This window comes from Simochromis diagramma, unplaced genomic scaffold, assembly GCF_900408965.1.
Source record: "Simochromis diagramma unplaced genomic scaffold, fSimDia1.1 OVJJ01000284.1, whole genome shotgun sequence".
NCBI lineage: Eukaryota > Metazoa > Chordata > Actinopteri > Cichliformes > Cichlidae > Simochromis > Simochromis diagramma.
This window is the reverse complement of record NW_024386871.1, coordinates 335652-357775: the sequence shown is the minus strand read 5'-3', so window position 1 is coordinate 357775 and position 22124 is coordinate 335652. Positions and strand designations below refer to the sequence as shown.

Here is a 22124-nt window from a genome sequence, read left to right as displayed (position 1 = left end):
TATGGCCTTGTGTTACCAGTAGTATTACCGCAGACCCTAGCCAAATGCCAAATTAGTGAAAAAAAAAAAACAATTAGTGGCCTCCACCCCTAAAACCATTTGTATTTGGGGATTGTCTCACTGTTGCCCCTCCTGTTGTTAATTTCATCAACACCAGAGCAGCTGAAACTAATTAAAAACCCTCTCTGCTACTTAATTAACCAGGTCAATATCTCAGAAGTTTAACTGACTCGATGCTGTACTCTGATTAAAAAGTGTTCTTTTGTTTTTTGGCATGTTTTGGTTGCCTGGGGTTAGGGATAATTGTTATCTAGTTAGACCGCAGACAGCTAAGTAGTCGTTGGAATAAATGTATGCAACATGCTAATGCATAGCGTTAAGCTAGAAGAATTGTGAGTAGAATTTGAAGGGCCGCCATATGCATCTTCACGTCTCACCCACAGATGTTGTTTGGCGTTTCAGCAATACTGTGTTCAAAATGAAGCCTAGTTTTGGAATCAAACGAGAACGCCATTCAAATGCAATCTGGGGAAAGTCTTAAGCAAACAGGATGCACCTGAACAAAGTTAGGAGGGCCACAGTACAAGGTCTGAAGATTTTAGTAAATCAGAATTTGGATTTTTTTTTTTTTATTCTTCAGCGGAAAAAAACGTGTTTTTACTGCAGTGTAAACTTGTGGACAAGAATGACCACTTTATCCTTTTAAGATGAATTTAACAACACGATACCAAGCAGAAGAGCGGTCTGAATGTCTTTCAAATCCAGTGTATAGCAGAGAAACAATTTGTCCAGTTTTTGTATTCTTTCTTCTGTTTAGCTTGACAGAAAAGCTCTGAATCCTCTCCTCCCACACAGTCCTCTCTCCTCAGTATCAGAACTGCCTCCCAGTTCGCTCTGTTCACCTCTTCTGGCTGTCATGCATGGGTTCACAGCCAGTCATTTCTACTGTATAGGCCACTGCAGGTCAAAAGGCAAACTTATGTAAGTAAAAGTCAGAGGATTTCTGTGTGTTGTCAAAATCCAGCAGGGTCCATGCTATTTTATTTTTCTCAGTGTGTGTGTGTGTATTGAAAGAAAGTGGTGCTGGTCTATGCCAGCCCCCACAGATCACTGTGTTGTGCATTGTGCCTTCAGCTTGCTGTCCATCATCACACCAACAATGGTTAACTGTGTGACCCTTTTGTCTCAAGGCAGCAGCCTGTGCGTATGTGCGGACAGATAAGAGGCGTTACTGACTTACATACGCACACACAACAGAAACACAATGCAAGGCCATTTTTTAGGTTCTTCTGTAAGCGTTTCACAAACACGAATGACCTTTTGCATCTTCTACTCTGATTCTGTCCTTGCGTCTTAAAAGTATCGAACGAACTTTTCCAAAAGGAAGAAACATGATTGCTTTTGCGATATATTTTTTATATATATATTTATATTTCTGGAAACAAGAAGGATTAAATGATACCAAAGCTATATTTTCAGCAGCATAGCGTGGAGTCGTCCAATTCAGAGAAAAACTCACGTAGACATATCGACAACCTAGTTTAAACGATTGCAAATGCACTGAAATTCTATGACTGGCCAGGCTGATGCAATGGATTTAATTTCACTGATTTTTCTTCGTCTCAGCTTTGTGAGGAATGATTATGGCTTATTATCTGAGCCAGAAATAGCCCACATCTAATAAATTCAAAGTGCCGAGACTACAGATGACACCTCCAGCTATGCACCGCGGTTAAATTAAAAGTGTATTTTTGTAAAGTCTCAGTATTATTTAGAGAAGTGCAATAGTGGTAGTTTTGGTATCTTAATGAGTTTTATTGTAAATTAAAAAAAAATCTGGATTAATGCATGATCTGAGTAATGAGCCAGCAGGTCAGTACGAGTGTCACACCAACTGGATGTTGTTCTCTAAAGTTTAGTTAGGCAACGCAAAGAGACGTGCCATGGTTCCCACAAGAAAACTGTCAGCAGCTTAACAAGACCTCTCATAAGAAGCATCTGTGATCAAGGTGATCTTCTGCATCCTCATTCCAAAGATTCTGGACCATCTTTTCAGGATCACCTAAAGCTTTAAGGAAATCATGGCTATAAGATGAGCCTAGTGCCAAAAGGAGAGTTGGAATGAGAGCTTTCAGATTCAACAGCATGTTTTGACCAGCCAAGTATCCCACACGGTGTGTGACCCATGGGAAGTTTTTCCCAAAAGGCACCTTCTGAAGTTTTCACCAGTGGATTGCCAGAAAGTAAATAAAACATCCAGTGTGCCAATGCTTGTTTCTGCTACTCTATGTGATAGACATTAAATTTGCCTAGTTTTGTCACTGAAACTATAATATATATAATATATCCCATGAGATTAATGCTCAGAGTTGGTTATTAAAAAACATTTTTGATAAACAAAAAGATTTTAGCTTCGCATTGTGTCACTTGGAGTGGTTGAAAAGGTGATTCTATTGCGATTTTTAACAAGGCTTAAATGTGGTTTCTTCAGAATCATCTCCCGTACTTTAAACTGTAAATTAAAAAGCACAAAGCCATCCAATATGTACTTTGAGGGATTGTAACTCAGAAAATATTCACATTTTTAAGGTAAAATTTCACATAGTTATGTCAAAGGTAATGAAATGATTTTACTTTGAAGAAAAATGTTGATTCTAAGTTGGCTAGGTGGGAGGCACTGATTGATTTTGATTCATGAAATAATCCTTACTTATAATGTATTTGCTTCTTGAGGCCAGTTCTGCCATGCTGTCATGTTGTTCTTGTTGGAAACACCTTAAATAGACTGGATAAATGCATTCCCATGCACAGCTCATACACACAACTTTCCTTATGGATCTCTGCATTTCCTGTTGGTTCCAAGTTTAAAGTCCAGATGCCTTTTTTTTGCCTTTCCTCTAAAGCATACTGGTTATTGTTTTTCAGATTCCCTTAGAGTGCCATCAGAGTAAAATGTGCCCCTTGCATCACCAGCTGTAGATAAAACTACCATGAAAGCAGCTGAACGTGGGTTTGTCCAACAGCACAAGATGTAGCCATGAAATTTTAAGTGTGTAGCTCACATCAAATAAAGGCTCAGTCTGAGCACGGCCATGAGCCAATCCTTTATCTAATAAAGAAATAATGAATACTGAGTAGGCCATTCATGGCTGAGAATGTGAACAACATGTTGACAATTGTCGTGGCAAATGTGATGCCATCACAAGATAGTGGGTACAAAATCAGAACTGGAGACTAACTCCTATTATTTAAGCCTTAATCCAGCAAGATTTGCATTATCTTTTTTTGGTGGTATCAAAACTCTAATGCTCACCCTGGCTGCCCACCTGGACAATGAGAGAAATCCATGCAACAAAGCGAGACTAAATGAGTCTGCAAAGCTTGGTGGTTGTTCTTTATGACCTCCACGTTATTTTAAATGAATGTTTTACAGTACACAGTGGAATGCGATGCCGTGACGATATCAAAAATCTCGATTAACACTGGTTTAAGATAACAAAGCGCCGCGAGAGTCACAATTAAGACAGTACAGTGTTGATGCACAAAAAACACAAGTTATTCATACATTCTAAAGTGCTGTGATACAAGTCTCCAACAATCACATTTGACAGGCTGCCACAAACACTATATCTGCGCAGCATGAATTTTGTTAAATTATTATTAAACCGAGGCAATAAAACTCCCAAAGAATCCCTCGTATTCATCATCCCAGAAACTGCAGAGGCAATATTTTCACATATACACGAAGATCGTGAGGATGGGATATGAATCAAAAATTATAAATAGGATTTTGTTCATGTTCATACTGTCCCATTTCTTGCAGATTCCATCTTATTCAATTTTCATTTCATCCATTCAGATGACACTCTCATCCGCAACTACGAGAGCCTCAGTGAGCAGGTAGTGGTCAGATGTGTGGTCCCTGGTCAATTATCACAGATGCAAATCACATGCATAAATTTGAATGTGCCGCCCTCCAAATGAGGACTCAAAAAAACATTACTTCATCTTTTAGAGAACAAGATGGGTTTGTTTGGTTGTAGGCTTACAGTTCTTGGAATTGATAGACAGGGAATAGCTCAAAGTTCATTCATGGACTTTACTCCTGCTGTAGGTTAGCTGTACTCAGTTGTAGCTTGCTTCTCCTGTGGGATAAAAATTGTGCTTGTAATTTATCAGAACTGGCTTAAATATTTTTTGTTGTTGTTCTGTGTGTCTTCTCCATGCTGTTTAGTATTTGTCCTGTGAGAATGGAGTAACATTTACCCACTATAGATAAAAAGCAGACCATCACCATGTACAGCAGTGTTCGGTTCTTCTGACATTTTCCATTTTTGCATCCTTACTCACAGAGATCTGACTGCCAATAACTAACGTGTTCACTAAGAATATACTACACACTCAACTATTTTATCTCGTACGCAGTCTGCCGAAGCATGCATGGTATGAATCTGTGTCTGGGCATAAAGCCAGTTCTAATTTAGGTGAGCCAGTGGGCAAAAAAAAGCTTTATTGGGGTTGCATCTCATATAAGGTTAGCCAAACTGGAGGTAGTCTCTCTTCGAGCGTGACGGTCCATATGTCCTGAAACAGTGAAGATGTGCAAAACCCGGTCTACAAACCGCCGTCCGTGCCTCGTCCTCTCAAGAAGGATCACCACTACAGAGTATATCCCAACACCCACAACTGCAGCTCCACCTCCAGCCAGCAAAACCACTCCAGAAATGTACATGTCATTAAGGGCTTGGCCAGGCTTTGGCATACGGTTGGCAAGGGCCAGATGCAGTAGAACCCCTCCACAAATCAACAGTGACAGCCCGGTAATTAAAACCACTAGAAGGTCCGATAAACCGCCGCTCTTTAGCATGTCGATCCGCTGTCGGCTCCGAACGCAATTCATGTCCTGCACAGCTGAGCTGAGAAGTTGTTTGAGCAGGACTCCCAAGGCTAGCAGGCACAAAGCTGTGCCCGTGCCGAGCCGCCACTCACTCGAGACGCTGGTGGTAGTCGAAAGAAGGCCGACGCCCCCGAGTCCGCAACCCAGGATGAGAATCACAGCAACACAGTAGCAGAGGAAAGACTTCCCAGGATCTCTGAACCACCACAGCTCCACTTGTTCCTCTAGGATGCTGTGCTGAATCTGTGCTGGGTCTGCTGGACCATTAAGGCCCAGTTCAGGACTCCTGGCTTCCCTTGCGGGGGGAAGGTTGTCCAGCTCCGGCATTGTGGTGGTACTCCCAGCCTGCTGAAGAAGGATGCAACCACCACAACGAGGGAATGAGAATCCACAAGGTTACTTTGGTCCTTCTTAAATCTACCAAAGGTTACTGCAGGTCAATCAGGACAAGCAAGAGATTCCAGAAGCTTTATGGGGGAATTTGCTCAAAATTATCCAGAAATTTTCAATTTTTAGCAGATCTAAAAAGAGGTTAAATGTAATTCCCCAAAAATGTTCCAAAAAATTTTACTGAGATCAGTGTATTTTATCCACAATGGTTTGTACTCAAAGGTTCCACAAAGTTAGTTTGGATGTATTGTTCCTGAAAATTCATGGAGTTTCTTGTAGTTTTTCTTGTAGTTAACACCTGATACAGAGTCAGATCCCAGTCATCCTTAATGCGTTAGTTTCTGAATCAAAGAATCCACACATCGGCAAAAGTGTTAGTTGGTAGCAGTCACCTGGAAGACAAGACATACAGTTCATTCAGTGCTGTAGGTGGCCTCTCCAGCTCACTTAGTTAGATAACTGTCTTACTAACTAGTACATAGATTCAATTCCTAACCAAACAATAAGTCACAGCACAGAAATGCATGGATAAGAAGTGCTCGTCTATCATTTCTTCCCCAAGCACAACGTGGAGAGGAGTAATAGCTTAACTTTCAGATCAATTCAGTTCAATTCAATTGAATCTACACAGCACCAAATCACAACAACAGTCGCTTCAAGGTGCTCTAACCACCCACGTTCAACAGTGTCTGGCTAAGCACAGGCTTATATACGAAGACTTTACTTCTGTTTCTTCCTTCTTGTTTTTAAGGGTCTCTTTGTTTTCCACACCCTGAAGGATGTGATCAGTACAAGATAAGTTAAAGAAAAACTTCAGACCAGCTAAAAATCCTCTGCGTGCTGAGCTCCAGAGATTGAAGTTCTTTGCCTCCTATTCACCAACAAGTTTGTTTTTTGTTTCTGCTCTTTTATTTTCTGACACTGTGTGAAACCTGAGAAGCAACAAGCACAAACAGTGTTATTCAGCTCGGTGTCAAGTTTCTCTTTAAAATTTTTAAGTTTGTGTATATTTTGCAGCAACGGATAAAAAGCAGCCAAATTAAAGACACGTACACACACATATACACACAAAGTTTCTGTGTAAAAAAAACTTGGTGTGCTGACACCGGCAACCTTTTCTTTCTCTCGTTATCACTATGGTAATGAGTTGCCACTACAGAGGCGGCTGGATAAAAGGAGCATCAGCTGTCGATAGAATAAACAATTCCTATCCACGCACACACTGAAAATCAAACAGCTAATCCACAAATGTAAATTTTCGTTCTTTTCATCCTTCCAAACAGACACCCACACAGCCTCACTTGACGAATCTTTCTATTACCTTGAGTCCAGTAAATCTTCTTTTCCTTCTTCACATGCACTGTTAACACAAATTGGAGTAAACCCCCCAAATCACCACCAACCCTTTATTTAACCTTCTTGCTGACCTCAGCACATTTAGCGTCCACACTGTAGTTTGTAACCTCTTCACACACCCGTAACAGAGTCATGTAAACAAGCAGCAAGCAAACAACCTCAAGGTTATGGCTCTCCACAGCTTGTCTTTCAAAAAAAAAAAAAAAAAAAACTGTCTGCGGCTTTATTTCTATCAAAGTCACAGGCCCACGCTGTCCAACAGAAGCTGACAGTAGTCACAGTTTGTCCTCAGCGGTCGTGGATCCAAATTGAAATTGAAATCGCATCTTTGAATTCCCCACCCACACACACACACACACACACACACACACACTGTTTGGAAAAGACTAAACAAACATACAAGATCACATTTTTTGTCAGTATGGACAGGTACCGCCTTGTATCGAGGTGGAGCAGTTATACCGTGACACGGGGAGATATGAGTTGCATACACAAGGTGTGAAATGAAGAGTGAGGTAATTACAGCCAAGAAGGAGGGTGTTTATTGGCAACATGCTGTTCTGGAAGCTTTTCACATCCTGTATCTGGTGGAGTGTTGTGTCAGTATGTGAGCGCGCGCGTGTGTGTGTGTGTGGTTGGCTTTTTTACAGTTGTAGATAAGTAGTCAAAGGAAATGCTATAAAAAGGACATGTGAGTTATCACGTTTAATCATATGATAAGCCTGTGCATGTTTCACTGAGTGTCTGCATTTGTTTTTGCATATGTGCACGTGTGTGTCTCTGTGTGTGCACCTGTGCATGTATGTTGAGTCACTAATTAATCCCAGCTGATTTGAGCTCAGTGTCACTGACAGGTGAGGCCAAAAACACAGCACAGTCACTGAGATGAAGAAACATATGGTTTAAGGTGAAAATAAGAAAGACGCTACAACGCCACCCAAAGCTGTGAAACTATCCCTTTGATTCCTGCTGAACTCGTTTATGAGACATTATTTATACTCTTTCGTTAAGCTCCTAGTAACATGAAGCGCGCGATCAACAGGGTGACAGAGCGAGAGGCACCGGCACGTGACACAAGATGAAACTGAACCCTCGATGACGCGAGTATACCTTACTTCATGTTCTGTTTTTCGCAGTCGAATCCCCACAGAGACAAAACACAGAGACAGAACTGCTGGGCTGTGTCTGCCTTTCTTCTTTTTATCACTTATATGACCTCTAAACCCTGTCATATCATCCGTGTCTTATTGGCCTCATAAATATCTCCACAAAAGCACTGACTCACTGCCTAACTCTGTGCTGGCCTCCTTTTAAGAAATAGAAAAGAAGTAGAGAGGCACAAATAATTTACACAAACACATTATTCAGTTTTTCCACTGTGCTCTGCTCAAGTCACTAATGTCAAAAGTTGACTTTTTTTTCTTTAGTAAAAGCTTGAAATAATCTTTGGTTGTCAGTCTGAAACCTTGACACAGTCTGACACAGATTGTGAATGAGGTAGGGCCATCTCCTCGTGCTTGAAAATTCAAAAAGATTTTGCGGCACTGCTGTTGCCCAAAGTCATCTTCATCCCACTGTTTTACACCCGTGCGCTAAAACCTTCAGTGCACCATGTCTAACAATGAATCTTCACACCTTTAGCCGTCGATTCACACTCCCACAACTCTTGGCATATTCATAAAATATAGATCCGCAGATGCACTACTGCCGCTGACTGTAAAACTCAGCGAGGCTGAGTTGACAAGCAGCATTATTGACAATCTGCTTCATCCCTTAATTTTGGACTGACAATCCCGGAACTTGTCGTGACCTATGAATGTGGCAGGTACTTGCATATCAAAAATGTGCTGATTATAAATCAGCACATCTTGATGTCTAAAGTAGCTTATAAAGGCATTTGAAAGCTACTCTAGTGATTATTATTCCAATTTATCAGAAGACATAGTGTCTGAAGACAACCGTAGATGGCTGTCTTTTAAGTGACAGGAATAATAAGTGTGTCATGGACACTCAGCTCTGCAGAAGTACTGAAATGATTGAAATGGGCTGACACTACCAGTAAAAACGTTCTCTGTACTGCTAATGCAACCAAAAGTTAATTAAAGTCATTAAAAATCCCAAAAAAAAAAAAAAAAAAAAAAAAATCCCAAAGACACTGTAATTGTAAACCCCGGAAACAGAGCATCATCCTCTTTCTCTTTCGCTCTCTACGTCTCTGCTACGTTTTCAGCCCACAAGGTCACAAGAGGAGCTGTGCTTTAGAGTAAAATACAGTATACTGCACTCCAATTACCTGGGAAGCTTTGGGACTCCGGTATTCCCGCCTCTGTTATGTTGGCCAGCTGAATTCATTTCACCGGCCATTAGTGCCTTGTTTTACTGTTGATGAGGGGTTCTTTTTAAAGTTGGATGTCAGGATATCGTATGCTAATCAGAGTGCCGGTCAGCAGAGTTTGATAGAAGAGAGCAAAAGCATCCAAAGAAAGTGAAGTAGGCAAAATTTTGCTTATTTTAAAAATGCAAAGAAAGAAAGAAAGAAAAATGCAGGGACTCAGGTGGGAGAATGAAAGCGCAATAACCCCAAAATGAAGTGGATGTTTGAGTGCTTGGCAAAGGTGCAGTGCAGAACGTGGTAGCTTACAGCAGATAAAAGCATGTGTTGACATCCAGGGAAGCTCGGACTGGAATGCAATGCGTATTACGTTTTGACTGTCAGAGGAAAAAAAGAGAAAACAGCTTTATTCAGGTAAGCACAGCACAATGGGAAGTGGCTTGTATGCTGTTTAAAAAAAGCTGAAATATTGTTTGCCAGGCTGTTGCAACTTCTGTGAATTCATTCTGGAGCACACAGACTGGAGGGGAAGAGGAAGTTTGGGGCTCAAAACCAAACTTGTTGTGCTATAGACAGCCTTTCCTTCAGTATTTGCAGTTCATTTGCTTTCCTCTAAATTATGTTCACTATATTTAGAGGGTTTTTTTCCAATCTTCACATCCTCTTACTGCACAAATGTAGAACAAGGCATCAGTGCCAAATAATCAAAGCAAAAATATGTCAGAAAAAAGATAGATCCTTCTGCTCCTGCTGCTGAATTTCCTGCTGTGTGCATTTTTTATCTGAGGACGGCAGGACGGGCTGAAGGGGAGTCCATGGGAGATTAGACGATGTGTTGCCGTGGTGACAAAGCAATGCTGTACTTCCTGTCTCCCCCCCTTTTACACTTGCACCCACCCTCTTCTCCTCTAGTCAGGCGTTGATTCTCTTGGCGTCCCCACGGGCGAAGAGAGGGGTCAGGGTTGGCTCCATCTGTCTATGTGATGGGCATCGGTGCCAAGCGCCACGGGGGCTGGAGGGAGAGGAAAGAAGACTTGTGCGGAGTGGGAGGGTAACGGATGTTTCTGAGCAGTCATCTGGGACTCCGAATGGGGCTGAAACTGGGCCTGGGGAGTGGGAAAGGGGTTCAGGGAAGTGGATTGGGGATAAGGGCGTTAGAAGCAAAGGGACAGAGGGAAAGGCTAGGGGCTAAGGAGAGTGCTGAGACTTCACTCTTGTTCCTGGTATAACAAAGGTGGCTGGCAAAGAAGAATGATGCTGAATAGGTCTTTATGCAGGCAAGCTGGATCTTTCGTCTGTTCTCTAGTCACAATGGACAGGCAAGACACTCGGGGAGCCTCGCTGTGTCCGGAACAAGTGATGAGACAATGGCCGAGTCAGTATTACTGTCCTCACTCTGCCAGGCATCACAAGGGAAAACCTAAGAGAAAAAGAAAAGACTTTTACAGGAGCTGCACATACTGTTCTTTAACCCTATGGTTCACCTTAAAAGCACTTACACGTTCATTCCTCTCCTGTTCTGCCACTGAAATTCAGCTTCTATCCCTCTAGCGGCAAGCAAATCACTGTGTTCAAATGTTAAAGATGCTTCAAGTCTACAAACCGGTGCGTGATCGTCAAACTGATTAACGAGCTTAATTAAAATCTTGCACATTATCAAGGAACGGAATACCCAGATGAGCCCCCGCAACACCGCAACCAGAACCATGTTTCTTTTTCAGAAACTAATGGTTTGTTTTCAGCTACATAGGCACTGGGGTTTTAAAGATGGCAGTGTGGGTTGGATTTAACTAATTCTATAGCTGGTGGATGGACTACCATGAAATTTACTGCAGGCATTCATTTTCAGTTTGTCCGGCGCCACCCGTCAGGATGACCTTTTGGTCCCGGGTGAAAAGTCTCAACAAATGAGAAGTGGTTCAAGTACCATCTGGGATGATTCATGATGAATCTGTCGATGCCTTAAATTTTAATCTTGTGCCATTACTAATTAATTACTCTAGGTGTGATTAAGCCCAGAGTGAACACAGTGGAAGTAGTTTGATGTGATTCCTGGAGTGCTGCAGCGAGAAACTGCTACAATCACACTTCAGCGTGCGACTGTACCTGGCTTCGGGACTTTTGGGGTGGACAGGGACATTAATCTAAGTGGTAAGAACAAATGTGAATGGATTGCAGTAGTTGTGATTAAAGAAAAAGTGGTTTAATACCAGATATGTTACTGCAAAACAATGTTTCTCGATTGGATTCCTCCATCAGCTGCCACAAAGGTCATCCAAATGACCGTGTACGTGGTCGGTAGCTATGTATAGCAAACAGATCCTTACCACCCTCTGTCCATCTTGAATGTATTGTGTCTCAAAGTAAAATGGAGATAATTATGCATGGCTTCTTGTCTTGATTATTTGTTATCCCTTATTCCTCTGCCTGAGCAAATCATCCCTTGATCGCCTACAAATGATCCGGAATGCCTCTTTCACGCACCAGGTCCCATGGGATATAGATTTTGTCTTCCTTACACTGGTTCCCCCTAAAGTTTACGCTTCAGTTAAAACTTTTGGTAAGCCCTTTGAGAGCCCTCCATGGTCAGATAACTCTGTATGTCAGTGAATTACTACAACCAAACATAACATCTGAGGTCTGTGATTTAGGTTAAAGACAAAAAAATGGTGACTGTGCTTTTGAGGTTGTGGCTCTCTCATACCACAATACCCAAATTCAGTTTAGATTTAAGTTCCTTGTTGTTCCTTCACTTTTTTATAATCCATTTAACTGGGCTCCTCTTTTAGCATAATCTTCTACCTTTATGGGCTATTGAGCTACACGTTTCCGATGTTTTGGCAGATATACCGCAGTAATTTCCAAACTTTTGGGATGAATAAGTTGTTGTTTTCTTACCTCATCTATTGTCAGAAACTTTGGCTAATTGCCAATCTCTTCTACATTAATGGCATTCCCAACTGCTCCACCTGCACTTTGTTGCTAATTAGCTAGCGTTAATATGGCTAACGTGAAAATTTGTCGACATTGCAATCTGATGCATTAGGCAGCTTCACAGAGCAGCTAGTGTGGCTGCAGACCTTCAGTTATAAGCGATATTAATATTTTTAGATGCTTTAAACTTCCCATTTTCATTCTCCTCCTTACCCACTGCCTCATCTCAGGTGATTTTCTTCCTTCCCAAATGAGCTTTATATCTCAGCTTATGACACAATATCACCCTGACTGGCACGACCAGCCAAGACCATCCCCCCTGACACTTTATCCACAACCAAGCACACACACTCATCCCCATCTGCTTTCTTCACACTCTTCCTTATCTCCATAGCTTTACACACGTTTCCTCCCTTTTTTCTATGCCTCTCATATCGTTCTCTGTCTCACTACCAGTGCTCCTCTGTGTGGCTACTTCTTATCTTTTCTGTCTGCTCGGGTATTGGGATGTTGTGAAGGCAGAGATGTGCATGGGGTGTGGAGGGGGGATTACTCACAGAGGTCCCTCTGGATTCAGGTAAAAGCCTGTTTGACTCAAAGCCCCATGCAAACATGTGTCATGCACACAGCTACCTGGACCTTTTTCCCTGTTTTGGTGTTTACATTGTTTTCTCCTTGAAATTCTGATGCTATTCTCCCTTCAATCATTCTTGTATTCACATCCCATCATTCCCAACATTAAAAAATATGCCAATTCATCAGCCTCGGTAAAACTGCTGAGTATTGTTAATCCCCAACGCGAACACATGTTAACAATCAAAGCCAAAACTCGATTTGCACAAATTTGTTATCTGGAATATGGTGTTCCTCTCTTTTTAAATAGACTTCTTCCTCTCACTGGAAACACTGCTGTTGACAAAAATGTAGACCAGTCTAATTCAGCTTAGCAGAGGCTCTGGATCTCACTCAGCCGGTACGATGGGAGCCAAATGGGGCTTTTAAACACTGAGCGCAATTCAAAATGGCTCGAATATTTCTGCTTCTGTCAAACTGGCTCCTTTACCATGACTCCAGAAATCCAGATTTTTTTTCTTTCTTTCTCTTTTTTTTTTTTTGAAAGTTGAAGGAAATTAACTGAATGACGTGCAATGACTAAGTTGTGTAATAACCCTCGGTCCCCGAAGTGGAGGAGTGTTGATTAAAAAAGAAAAAGAAAAAAGGGAAGAACCTCTGTCCAGCCGGTTGCTTTCCCTTGTCATGCACAGCTGCAATATTAAAACGCTAATCAAATCACCAATTAACATGCTGGTCCCCTTCTGCTTCACTCCCGCTGACGATGGAAAAGGCTCACCCCCACCTCCCCATCTTCTGTCTTTGTTTATTTTAACCCTGACCCTTTCCTCTTGTGGGTTTTAAAGGTGATTTTCAACATATTTTAATTTGATATTGGCTGTCTGGTGATGATAATTGTAATGAATGAGATGGCTGTCTCAGTGTCTGGCTATTTCCTCACTACCTGAACTGATGTCTCCATCCTGCAGCTGCACGTTGTGGCTGAACTTTTAATACAGATTTTTAGTCTTAGGTGACAGGAATTTTTTTTGACATCTATGTTCCCCGGAGGATGAAACCTAACAACTATAATGAGCTCCCAACTTTCTCTGTAGTGCCTATATGAGGAGGACACCTGCGGTTAAGTGAGATGTTCTAATGACTATTGTATCGATAAGATTGAAGAAACACTGATGCCCCCACACTTTTATATGCTTAATATGAAACTAGAGTGAGCAGTTTGCTATAATGTTTATATATATATCACAGACAGAGAGCCAGCAAGAAAACTGAGACATGCCAGAGTATTGATAAAGTTTCAAAAATCTCTCCCCATGCTCTCCTTCATCTCCTCTTCCCCTCACTCCCTTACCAGTCACAACAGATGGCTACCCCTCCTCTGAGCCCGGTTCTGCCCGAGGGTTTCTTCCTGTTAAAATGGATCTTTGTCTTCCCATCGTCGCAAAATACTTCCTCCTATGAGATTGTCAGATCATTGGCTCTTTATTTTATTACATAAATTGTACTTGGGCTTGATCTGTAACTTCTTGGAGTCTCTACTGCTCGCAAGTACCTGGAAAGCAAATAGCCTTCCCATCACTGTCGGGTTTCTTTAATAGCACCGTTCTAGCAATAGTAAACACATGTTAATGTGTTACCCAGTTAAAAACAATGACGCAAGTGCTAAAACACCAACATGTTAGCAGTGGATTTAAAGCTGCAGTGCTGATCACAAAGGGAAAAGCAGCCCGTGGATCTACAGCGGCTTCATCAAACTTAAACATGCCTCTTTGTCAATTCAGTCTGTTATAGAAGTAAATAACTGATTGATTCATATATAATGCCAACAAGCTCCAGCGTAGACTGCACTAACAACATGGTATTTTTTTTATAAGCTGCGTAAGTGAAAACCTGAATCATGTTTGGAATGGCTATTAGTCTCATCTTTTAAAAAGGTGGAACCTCCCACTGATGAGACAAAAGTGGATCCGGCCAACATGATGTGAGGGTTTCAGCGGGAGAAACTGGTAAGGAATACAGGATGCTGACACTCAGCTATGTCTGTGTGTGCAGTAAGCATTTTCTCACTGATAAGTTAGAAATCAGTGTCATTTTAAGCTTACTGTATTTCTGCAGGCTAAGCTGAAGCATTTTTGACATTATTCAGCTTGTGTTACAGACGTTTTTCAGAATGATACGAGTGACACTGTTTTGACTGCAAGTGCCTTCGCTAACCACAGCAGAATGCTTATATAGCTAACATTAACTACCAGCAAAGATTGCCAAAATAATCCTCTGATGTGGTGAAATCTAATATTTTTAGCCAGCTGCAGTCATTTTGCGAGTGATTCAGCCCTTGATTGTGGTGCCCGCTGTTCTCCCCTCCAGTGGAGGTGGTGTTCAGAGGTAAAGCACTATCTCTACAAGCTGCCGGTATGGATGCGTGTAGATGTAAAAACAATCTTGTGCAAACAGCTTAAAGTTATGATCGTCAATTTGATGCAAGTACAAAAGGAAGAATTGCCTTTTCTGAACACAGTCTGGCAGTTTAGCCTCATCTCACCCCTTTATGGAATTCATTATGCTTACTGATGGATGTGTATTATACCCAGGGACAGGAGTGGATGTAGTCATTACAGCTGCTACCGATGCCACACTACATACCTGACTGTGTGCGTCTGCTGACGGTGGAGAAAAGGGGATATTTAAGATTCTTGTCTGATACTCTACTCTGATTTGTGTGTTGTCTCAAAGCCAACACACAAACACATACAAAAAACGCACCCTGTGTTGCACGGTTATCCACAGACTCAGTCACTGACTCACTTTGTTTTTCTCCTTCTTTCATCCTGCACTCTGTGTTGACTTCAGGCTCTTTCTTAACGAGGTCTATCACATGTTGTTTTCAGCCTGACTTGTTTTTAAGAGTTAGACCTCATCTTAAATGATCCTTAAAGTGCTTTCGGTGTAGAGAGACTGACAGTCAGCATGTAACCTCGGCTCATTTAGATGCCCTGCCATGATTCATCTTCGGCCTTTAGATTAGTACCAGCAGATCAAGAGGTTATGAGCAAAGCAGCAGGGGTCATGCCTGGACAGTCTATTGATCTGTTGCAATTGCAAAGGCTTGAATACAGCTACAACACTCCCTTTCTATGTGGTTTATGGATTTTCCACAATGCAGCAAAACTGATAGCTGAGTATATGACAGCAGCCCTATGAAGTGATGATCTACAGCGTATCTGAAGCCCTATGTGTTTGATAACTGTGGACCAGCCTACCAGAGCAAAGGTTAGTGGGTATGGCATAATGTCAATATCTTTTACTGCCTTGTTTTCCTCAGTATAAAATAGACAATTTATTCTTCCGGGAAAGTCCAGAAAGCATACGAGCATGACAATGCAACTATTGTGGGAAAAGTGACACCAATATCCAGGCACCCTACATCTACATACAATGGATTTCTTTAAGAAGTAGTGCTTACATCTATCATAAGATAGATAGATAGATAGATAGATAGATAGATAGATAGATAGATAGATAGATAGATAGATTTAGTCTTTTAGTTAAGTCCTTACAAAAGCCAAGAGAGAAAAACATTTTTAAAAAGAGACACGGATACTGACCTTTATATGATAACACTTTAACAGTTTAGTATACAACTTACTAAATTGTTAAATATTTTGTTTTTTAAAAATAAAGGTGCTATGTCCGTGACACCAGCCTGCACTACTGCGCAGATGAGCGCTATTATTACTATTATTATTACTGATCGACAGTGACGTTCTTTTATAATCCTTTTTATAATACTGCTGTTCATTCGGGAATAAAGGAACGTGAATAATGTAGCAGTTACAAAAACTCGCATGTAAGTTTTAAATAAATCGGATTTAAGAAAAAAAGCCCTTTGTTGGTAAAAAGTTGAAACTCCTCTGTGTTTGGAGCTTGTTTATTAGAAGCCACTCTTACCTGTGCGCTAAGCTGTTCACATTGAATGCCTTCAGCTCCGCGCAGTAGCTGCGCTCGATTTCTTTTCAGTAATTCCCAGCTCGTTGTCCAGATCATCAAAGTCCCACAGCCGTATGTCGCCGCATACCTTCAGCCGTCTTTTGGATGAGAGGGTCCAGAGCAATGAATGTGCCGTGGGTGCCGCGCTTCCCCCCCTTTCGCTCTCGGTGAAAGCCCACAGTCTCTCTGCCTCTCCGCCGGACGGACTTCCCCCGTTTAATGCAGGTGTGGCCGCGCACGGCGACAGGGGACGCCGATGGGAGGGGACAGAGAGTCAGCGAATCGACCTCCGCACTGCCGTGGGTCCCCAGAGGGAAACCAGCACATGAAACGAAGGACGGCTGCTCCTGATAAATAAAAGATTCACTGTGATTGTGGTGGAGGGCTGTCAGGTTTACAGAGTAGTATTGGTTTAACCCTTCCAGTCCACAAGGAGGCGAAAAGTCTGCTGATCAATAGATTAATCAATAACTGTAGCTAGTGTTAACAGATTGATATAATATTAATCTAACTGATTAACATTAGGGCTATAAGGCGGTGCACTTGTTGTTTTTCTGCCATTCATCACTTAGCAGTGACATGACGTGATTGATTCTGAGACAGAAAGCAAATTTCTGAGCAATTTCTATTGCTGCTCCTGTGGAACTCTCCATCATGCTGATGTTTGTGCGCTATTGAGCGCTTTAATAGATTGTTTTAGCAACTGCGTCTATGATAGGCTCCGTTGGTCTTCTTAGAAAAACAATTTCTGTTGTGTTTTCCATGTATCCAGCCTATATAAGTTTAAATCCATACCTATTCTTATAACGTGTTTGGCATATATAGATGTGTATGTGTCTGTGCCCCCCCCCATCACCACAGTTTCTGCCCACAGAAACTAAAAAGACTGATTCGACTTATCTGCTAAAGCGTGGTCAGGCTGGGAAGCTGGGATCAGATAAAAGGCCAGATCTGTGTATTTTATTGGCATGCAAAAAAAAAAACATTTTTAAAAAATTAAAAAAAATAAATATTGTGTTATTATACTGTGACGTGTCCTTCTCATGTACAATTTATTCCACTTAAAGGCCCCATGAAATGACAGAGTCAAGCAAGAATAATACACTCTGGTTACAGTTTTACACCTCGAGCCAAAAACCTGCTTCACATTCTTAAACAGAACTACTACAGGTGATATGGTGCATTTACAAGTAATAAACAAATAAAGTAAGTAAGTAACATTACATTTCTATAGCATCTTTCAAGATGCATTTAAAAAAAGGATAAAAAAAAATAAGATTAAAACATGCTTAAAGAAAGAAGAACGATGCTCCAATTTTATTACTTTTTATTATTTTCAAATGTTTCAGATGGCTATGCCAAAGTCCAGACAGGCAAATTCAGATTTGACCTTTGGCCTTCAGCGTTTTCACGTGTCTTGAAGTAAGACTCGTTTCCCCATACTTCCAGTTTATATTCAAAGCACAACATCATTTGATTCTTCTAATAAAAGAAACTTCCAGAGCCAGAAAACTCATGTGTTTGGTTTGTTTGTGTGGACGTCTGGGAGCTACATCCACGTAGATCACATCTTACGGCACTGCACTAAACTGGTGCCTCTCCTCATCTGTTGATCATTTGGAGTCTGGATCATATTCACACATCTGCAGGTTTCCTTCCTGCAGCACAGTCTTCATTGCATTCGATATTTTCATCCTCTTCAGGGCCACATTCCAAAATTAGATCAAGTGCTTCATTCACAGTTAGTCACTCACGTACTGTGGTGCTACCACAGAATGTCATGTGCACGGAGAGAAGTATTATTTTTAGACCAAAGATACAGGAGCTGATTAGAGTAGATGTGTTGGATGGATACCATAGAGCAAGAGAGTGAACGTGGGAGTGGAGCTATATCCAAGGACCCTTATTATCTTTTCATCTGTACATTATACATACCCGAACATCAGACTGTGTTGCCAACACTTTGTTCAAACAAAGTTTTTGTTTGTTTTTTTGCATACTACTTCACAGTGAGTTGTTCCTTCTGATAAATAGCCTCGTTGTGATATAACACATTGAGCATAGCATCTCTGACACAAAGGAGATTATTGGGTGATTTCTTTGAGGGGGAGGGACTTTGCCAAGAGTAACTATAATCCATTTATATCGTTTGTAGCCTAGTGATGCCCCATAAATTGGATAATACAGAAAAAAACATTTTATGCCTCTTGTGGAAATAAAAACAAAAAAGAAGAGTAAAATGATTTCATTACAAAAATAAAAGTGAAAACGTAGTGTCACCATCACTAATGTTCAGACATGGTGTCCCGTGATGAATTACCTCTATGGCTGCAATATTACAGTTTAGTACAATTTTATTTGTTTCCTTTTCCATTTGGCAATGTCATTCTTTGGATTAGTTCAATGTCTGATGTGTAATATGTTAGAATGTTAGAAAAAATCAAGCTGTCTGTGCATGACACAAGCACAAATCATGTTAAAGAATAGGCCATCCATCCATGTAATTAGTCGCCTATCCAGTTCAGGGTCGGTGGAGATGTGGAGCCTATCCCAGCTCTCATAGGGGGAGAGGTGAGGTACACCTCGGACAGATTTCCAGTCCATCACAGGGCTAAAGCAGAGAGACAGACATAGAATTGCCAGTTAACCTTAGAAACATATCTTTGGACTGTAGAAGGAAGGCACTATGCAGGCACAGGGAGAACAATCTCCACGCAGAAAGGCCCTGCCAGGATTGACCCCTAGGACCTGTGAGGCAACTGCAGATTAATGTCAGTTTTAAAACATCACATTTGACGTTTTAACCAAAGTCTAGATGTGACAAGGTTTCTTTATTTATTGTGCTGTTATCATGAATACAGTTTTTTACATTTTGGTTTGATGGTGTCAGAGTAAATGGTATAATCTCACCAGAACTGGAGGGGTTCATCACTTTCATGTCTAACCAGTGTATTTCCAGAGCTTAAAGTCTGACACACTGACATGGCCACGCTTAAAAAGATATTCTATAACAATAATAATAATAATATTCCAGCTAGACGGGAAAATTCCCAGATGTTACTTTTTCAAAAAACAAATATTGTAATTAGATTTTCAAAGAACTTTACCCAGATGTTTAATAATGTTCCTGTAAGGTCAAAAGTTTAACTAAGCTATAGCATTGCTACGAGGCAGCAGTGGCAATAACCGCACCACCCTGCCACCACCAGAAGAAATCACAAATGTATTAATATTTTAGGTTGTTTTGGGTTACACTGTCAGACCTCTGGTGCAGCTAAAGATGTTGTTTGTGTATGTGTGAGTTTCCCTTTCACTTTGGCTGTAGTAAAGAGAGTTTGTTCTCTGTCTAAGGGGACAATTTACTCTTTCAGTGTATCGGGCTCCAGCTAAAAAGTGTCTGCCAAGCTGAAGTAACACTCAACTAATTTTGAAATGGATCATTCAAAAAACTAAAAATCTGTTGTTTTGCATTTCCAAATAGTAGCGCTGGGTGATGTGTCAACCCAGCACAGCACTGTGTTGCTGTTGATCCAACCAGCACACTCACTCTGGGAGGTAAAGGGGCTGTAGTGGGGGGTAACAGACAAAAACAAAAGCAGCCTATCATTTGGTTACATTAGCAGCTCTTGTTTGTTTTTGTGATACTTGTTTTGTTTTTTTTTCAAGCTGTATTATGCCCCCCCCAAACTGAAGTAAACCAAATATCAACAATGACTGAATTTAAAGTGGCTGCCATCAAATGACTCCAGAGAGGGACGCTGGCATGTGAGAGTGAAACAAAATGTTACTGATGTAGTCTCACAGCAGTATATTTTATTCAAAGTCAAATTAAATTGCAAAAAAAGGTCACATTTCTTTTAAACACACTCAACAGCACTCTGGCACATTATATTGATTATCACAATCTCCTTTGATTGCTGCAGCGGTGTTTAGAAAGAACCTTTTTGCCATGACTTTGCAAAAACTGGACCTAAGGAGCAGATTCAGACTACTGACAAAAGGTCTAAAAGATTTATTTACAGAATGAATTGAATTGGAAACTGGCAGGAGGTCAACAGGGCAGGAACTAATCACAACTAGTGGGCTGATGGTGATCGACAACTGGTAGTAGAAGTTTGCAAAACAGATGCTGTATTCAACTTTAAGATCTTATTTGTTAAGTTTAGGGTTTGAGGCGTTGGAGGGGTAGCAGGTGGGCAGGCTGGAATCCAAGGGAGGCAGAGGAGGTTTGATGGATTGTGGGCAGGCAGGTGAGCAACAAAAGAACCCATGTTTCCGCAGTGATCGACTAGCTTCCATGTGCATAAGAGGTAAGAGGGCAGCTCTGATCTTCAGACTCCTTGATGGAAAACAGGTAAGTACTGTGGAAACAAATCATGAACTCAAGGAAGGGAAGCAGGAGAGGCTACTGAAATACACTAGGACAAGCACTAACCAGGAAGAGCAAAGTTACCACTGTTGTGGAAACAACAATCTGGTCTTTAAATAGCATATGCTGTTAAGACACTGCACTGCAGGTGCATGTGTGCAAGCCTAGGACAGGGCAACTCCATTCATAGTTGGAGGCACAGATGATCAACTCACATTCGCCAACTAAAAACAGGGAGAGAGAGAGACAGAGAGTGAACAAGAAAGAAAAAAGGAAAAAACTCCTTTTTTGTCAATGACCTGGATGGGAGGCAGGCGTCAGCTGGAGGGCACAGGGGATTGGAAGAGACTGGCTTTAGTTGTGAAACACGGAAGGCTGGGTGATTTTTCATGGATGAGAGTAGCAAAGAAAGGCAGCAAAACAATATCTCTGAAGGACAATCAAACATTCTGACTTGGAACATTTAGCAGGGCCCAGGTCCTCTTCCTGTTAGCAAGATGGCAAGATTTTCATCAGCAGTCCAAAGAAGGGCTTGGTCTCCAAATACTGCTACTTCACGGGGTGGCTGGAGTCTATGTCAGCTACGTTAAGCGAGAGACAGGGTACACCCTGGACAGGTCAGTGACCTGTCATGGCGCTAACTGGTAGAAGAGGTGAGCATATTCAATCCATCATAATGAGACCTCCACAAGGAAGTGTTTGAGAAAAGCAGAGAGCAGTTTTAGTTCTTGATTTGTCCAATAGAGTCGAGTGACAGCCAGAGGTCAAACAAACATTATCACCCAAAGCTTCACTAAAGCTTTTCTAAACTTGGGCAATAAACAGAAACCCTATTGGAGACTGTCATGCTTGCCAGTTACTACAGGTCCCAGCACACACACAGACATACGAGGATGACTCAGTTCAAGTTTCTTTATTTACAGTGATTCATCTTTTCAAACTATAACATCCGAGATCAGGGCTCCAGCTGTCCTACCACCAAACTCAGCATCAGCTCTCATTCCTCTCTTCCCAGGTGCTGGTGCGCTACTGAAATAAGGGAGGCGAGATTAGACAATTATTGCCAGCTGTCCTTCAGCCTCCCCTGCACCTGAGCCACAGACCACACCCCGCCACATAGACTATGCCTTAAGAGATGCTGTGTAACCTGAGCACATGACTTGCTCAGTTTAGCAGTTTAAGAAGCGGTGGGTAGCTTTGGTAAAGTTGTAAATGGCTGTGCGTCCTTCAGATGGGAGCAGAGGAGCTAGAGTCATATGTAAGACAGTGATCGATGTGGAATGGAT

At 41.5% G+C, this 22124-nt stretch overlaps 1 protein-coding gene across 3 annotated transcripts; it reads right to left on the bottom strand.

Moving 5' to 3' along the window:
* Window positions 1–3379: 3379 nt before the first annotated feature.
* Window positions 3380–16793, bottom strand: LOC120733368 (transmembrane protein 125). 3 transcript variants are annotated; one of them, XM_040031468.1, is made up of 3 exons: window positions 16431–16793; window positions 8937–10395; window positions 3380–5679 (listed from the first exon to the last, which is right to left on the bottom strand). In XM_040031468.1, exon 3 carries the CDS (start codon window positions 5222–5224, stop codon window positions 4526–4528), a length of 699 nt encoding a protein of 232 aa, XP_039887402.1. In that variant the 5' UTR covers window positions 5225–5679; window positions 8937–10395; window positions 16431–16793; the 3' UTR covers window positions 3380–4525. The 3 variants fall into 3 exon arrangements, with proteins under 3 accessions (XP_039887402.1, XP_039887403.1, XP_039887404.1); XM_040031469.1 differs by having other exon boundaries at window positions 9285–10395; XM_040031470.1 differs by lacking the exons at window positions 8937–10395; window positions 16431–16793 and adding an exon at window positions 6609–8776.
* Between the last annotated feature and the right edge of the window lie 5331 nt (window positions 16794–22124).

What these genes read in the sequence shown, in the direction of transcription:
- LOC120733368 (XM_040031468.1), bottom strand. Translation starts at nt 5,224, where the DNA reads ATGCCGGAGCTGGACAACCTTCCCCCCGCAAGGGAAGCCAGGAGTCCT.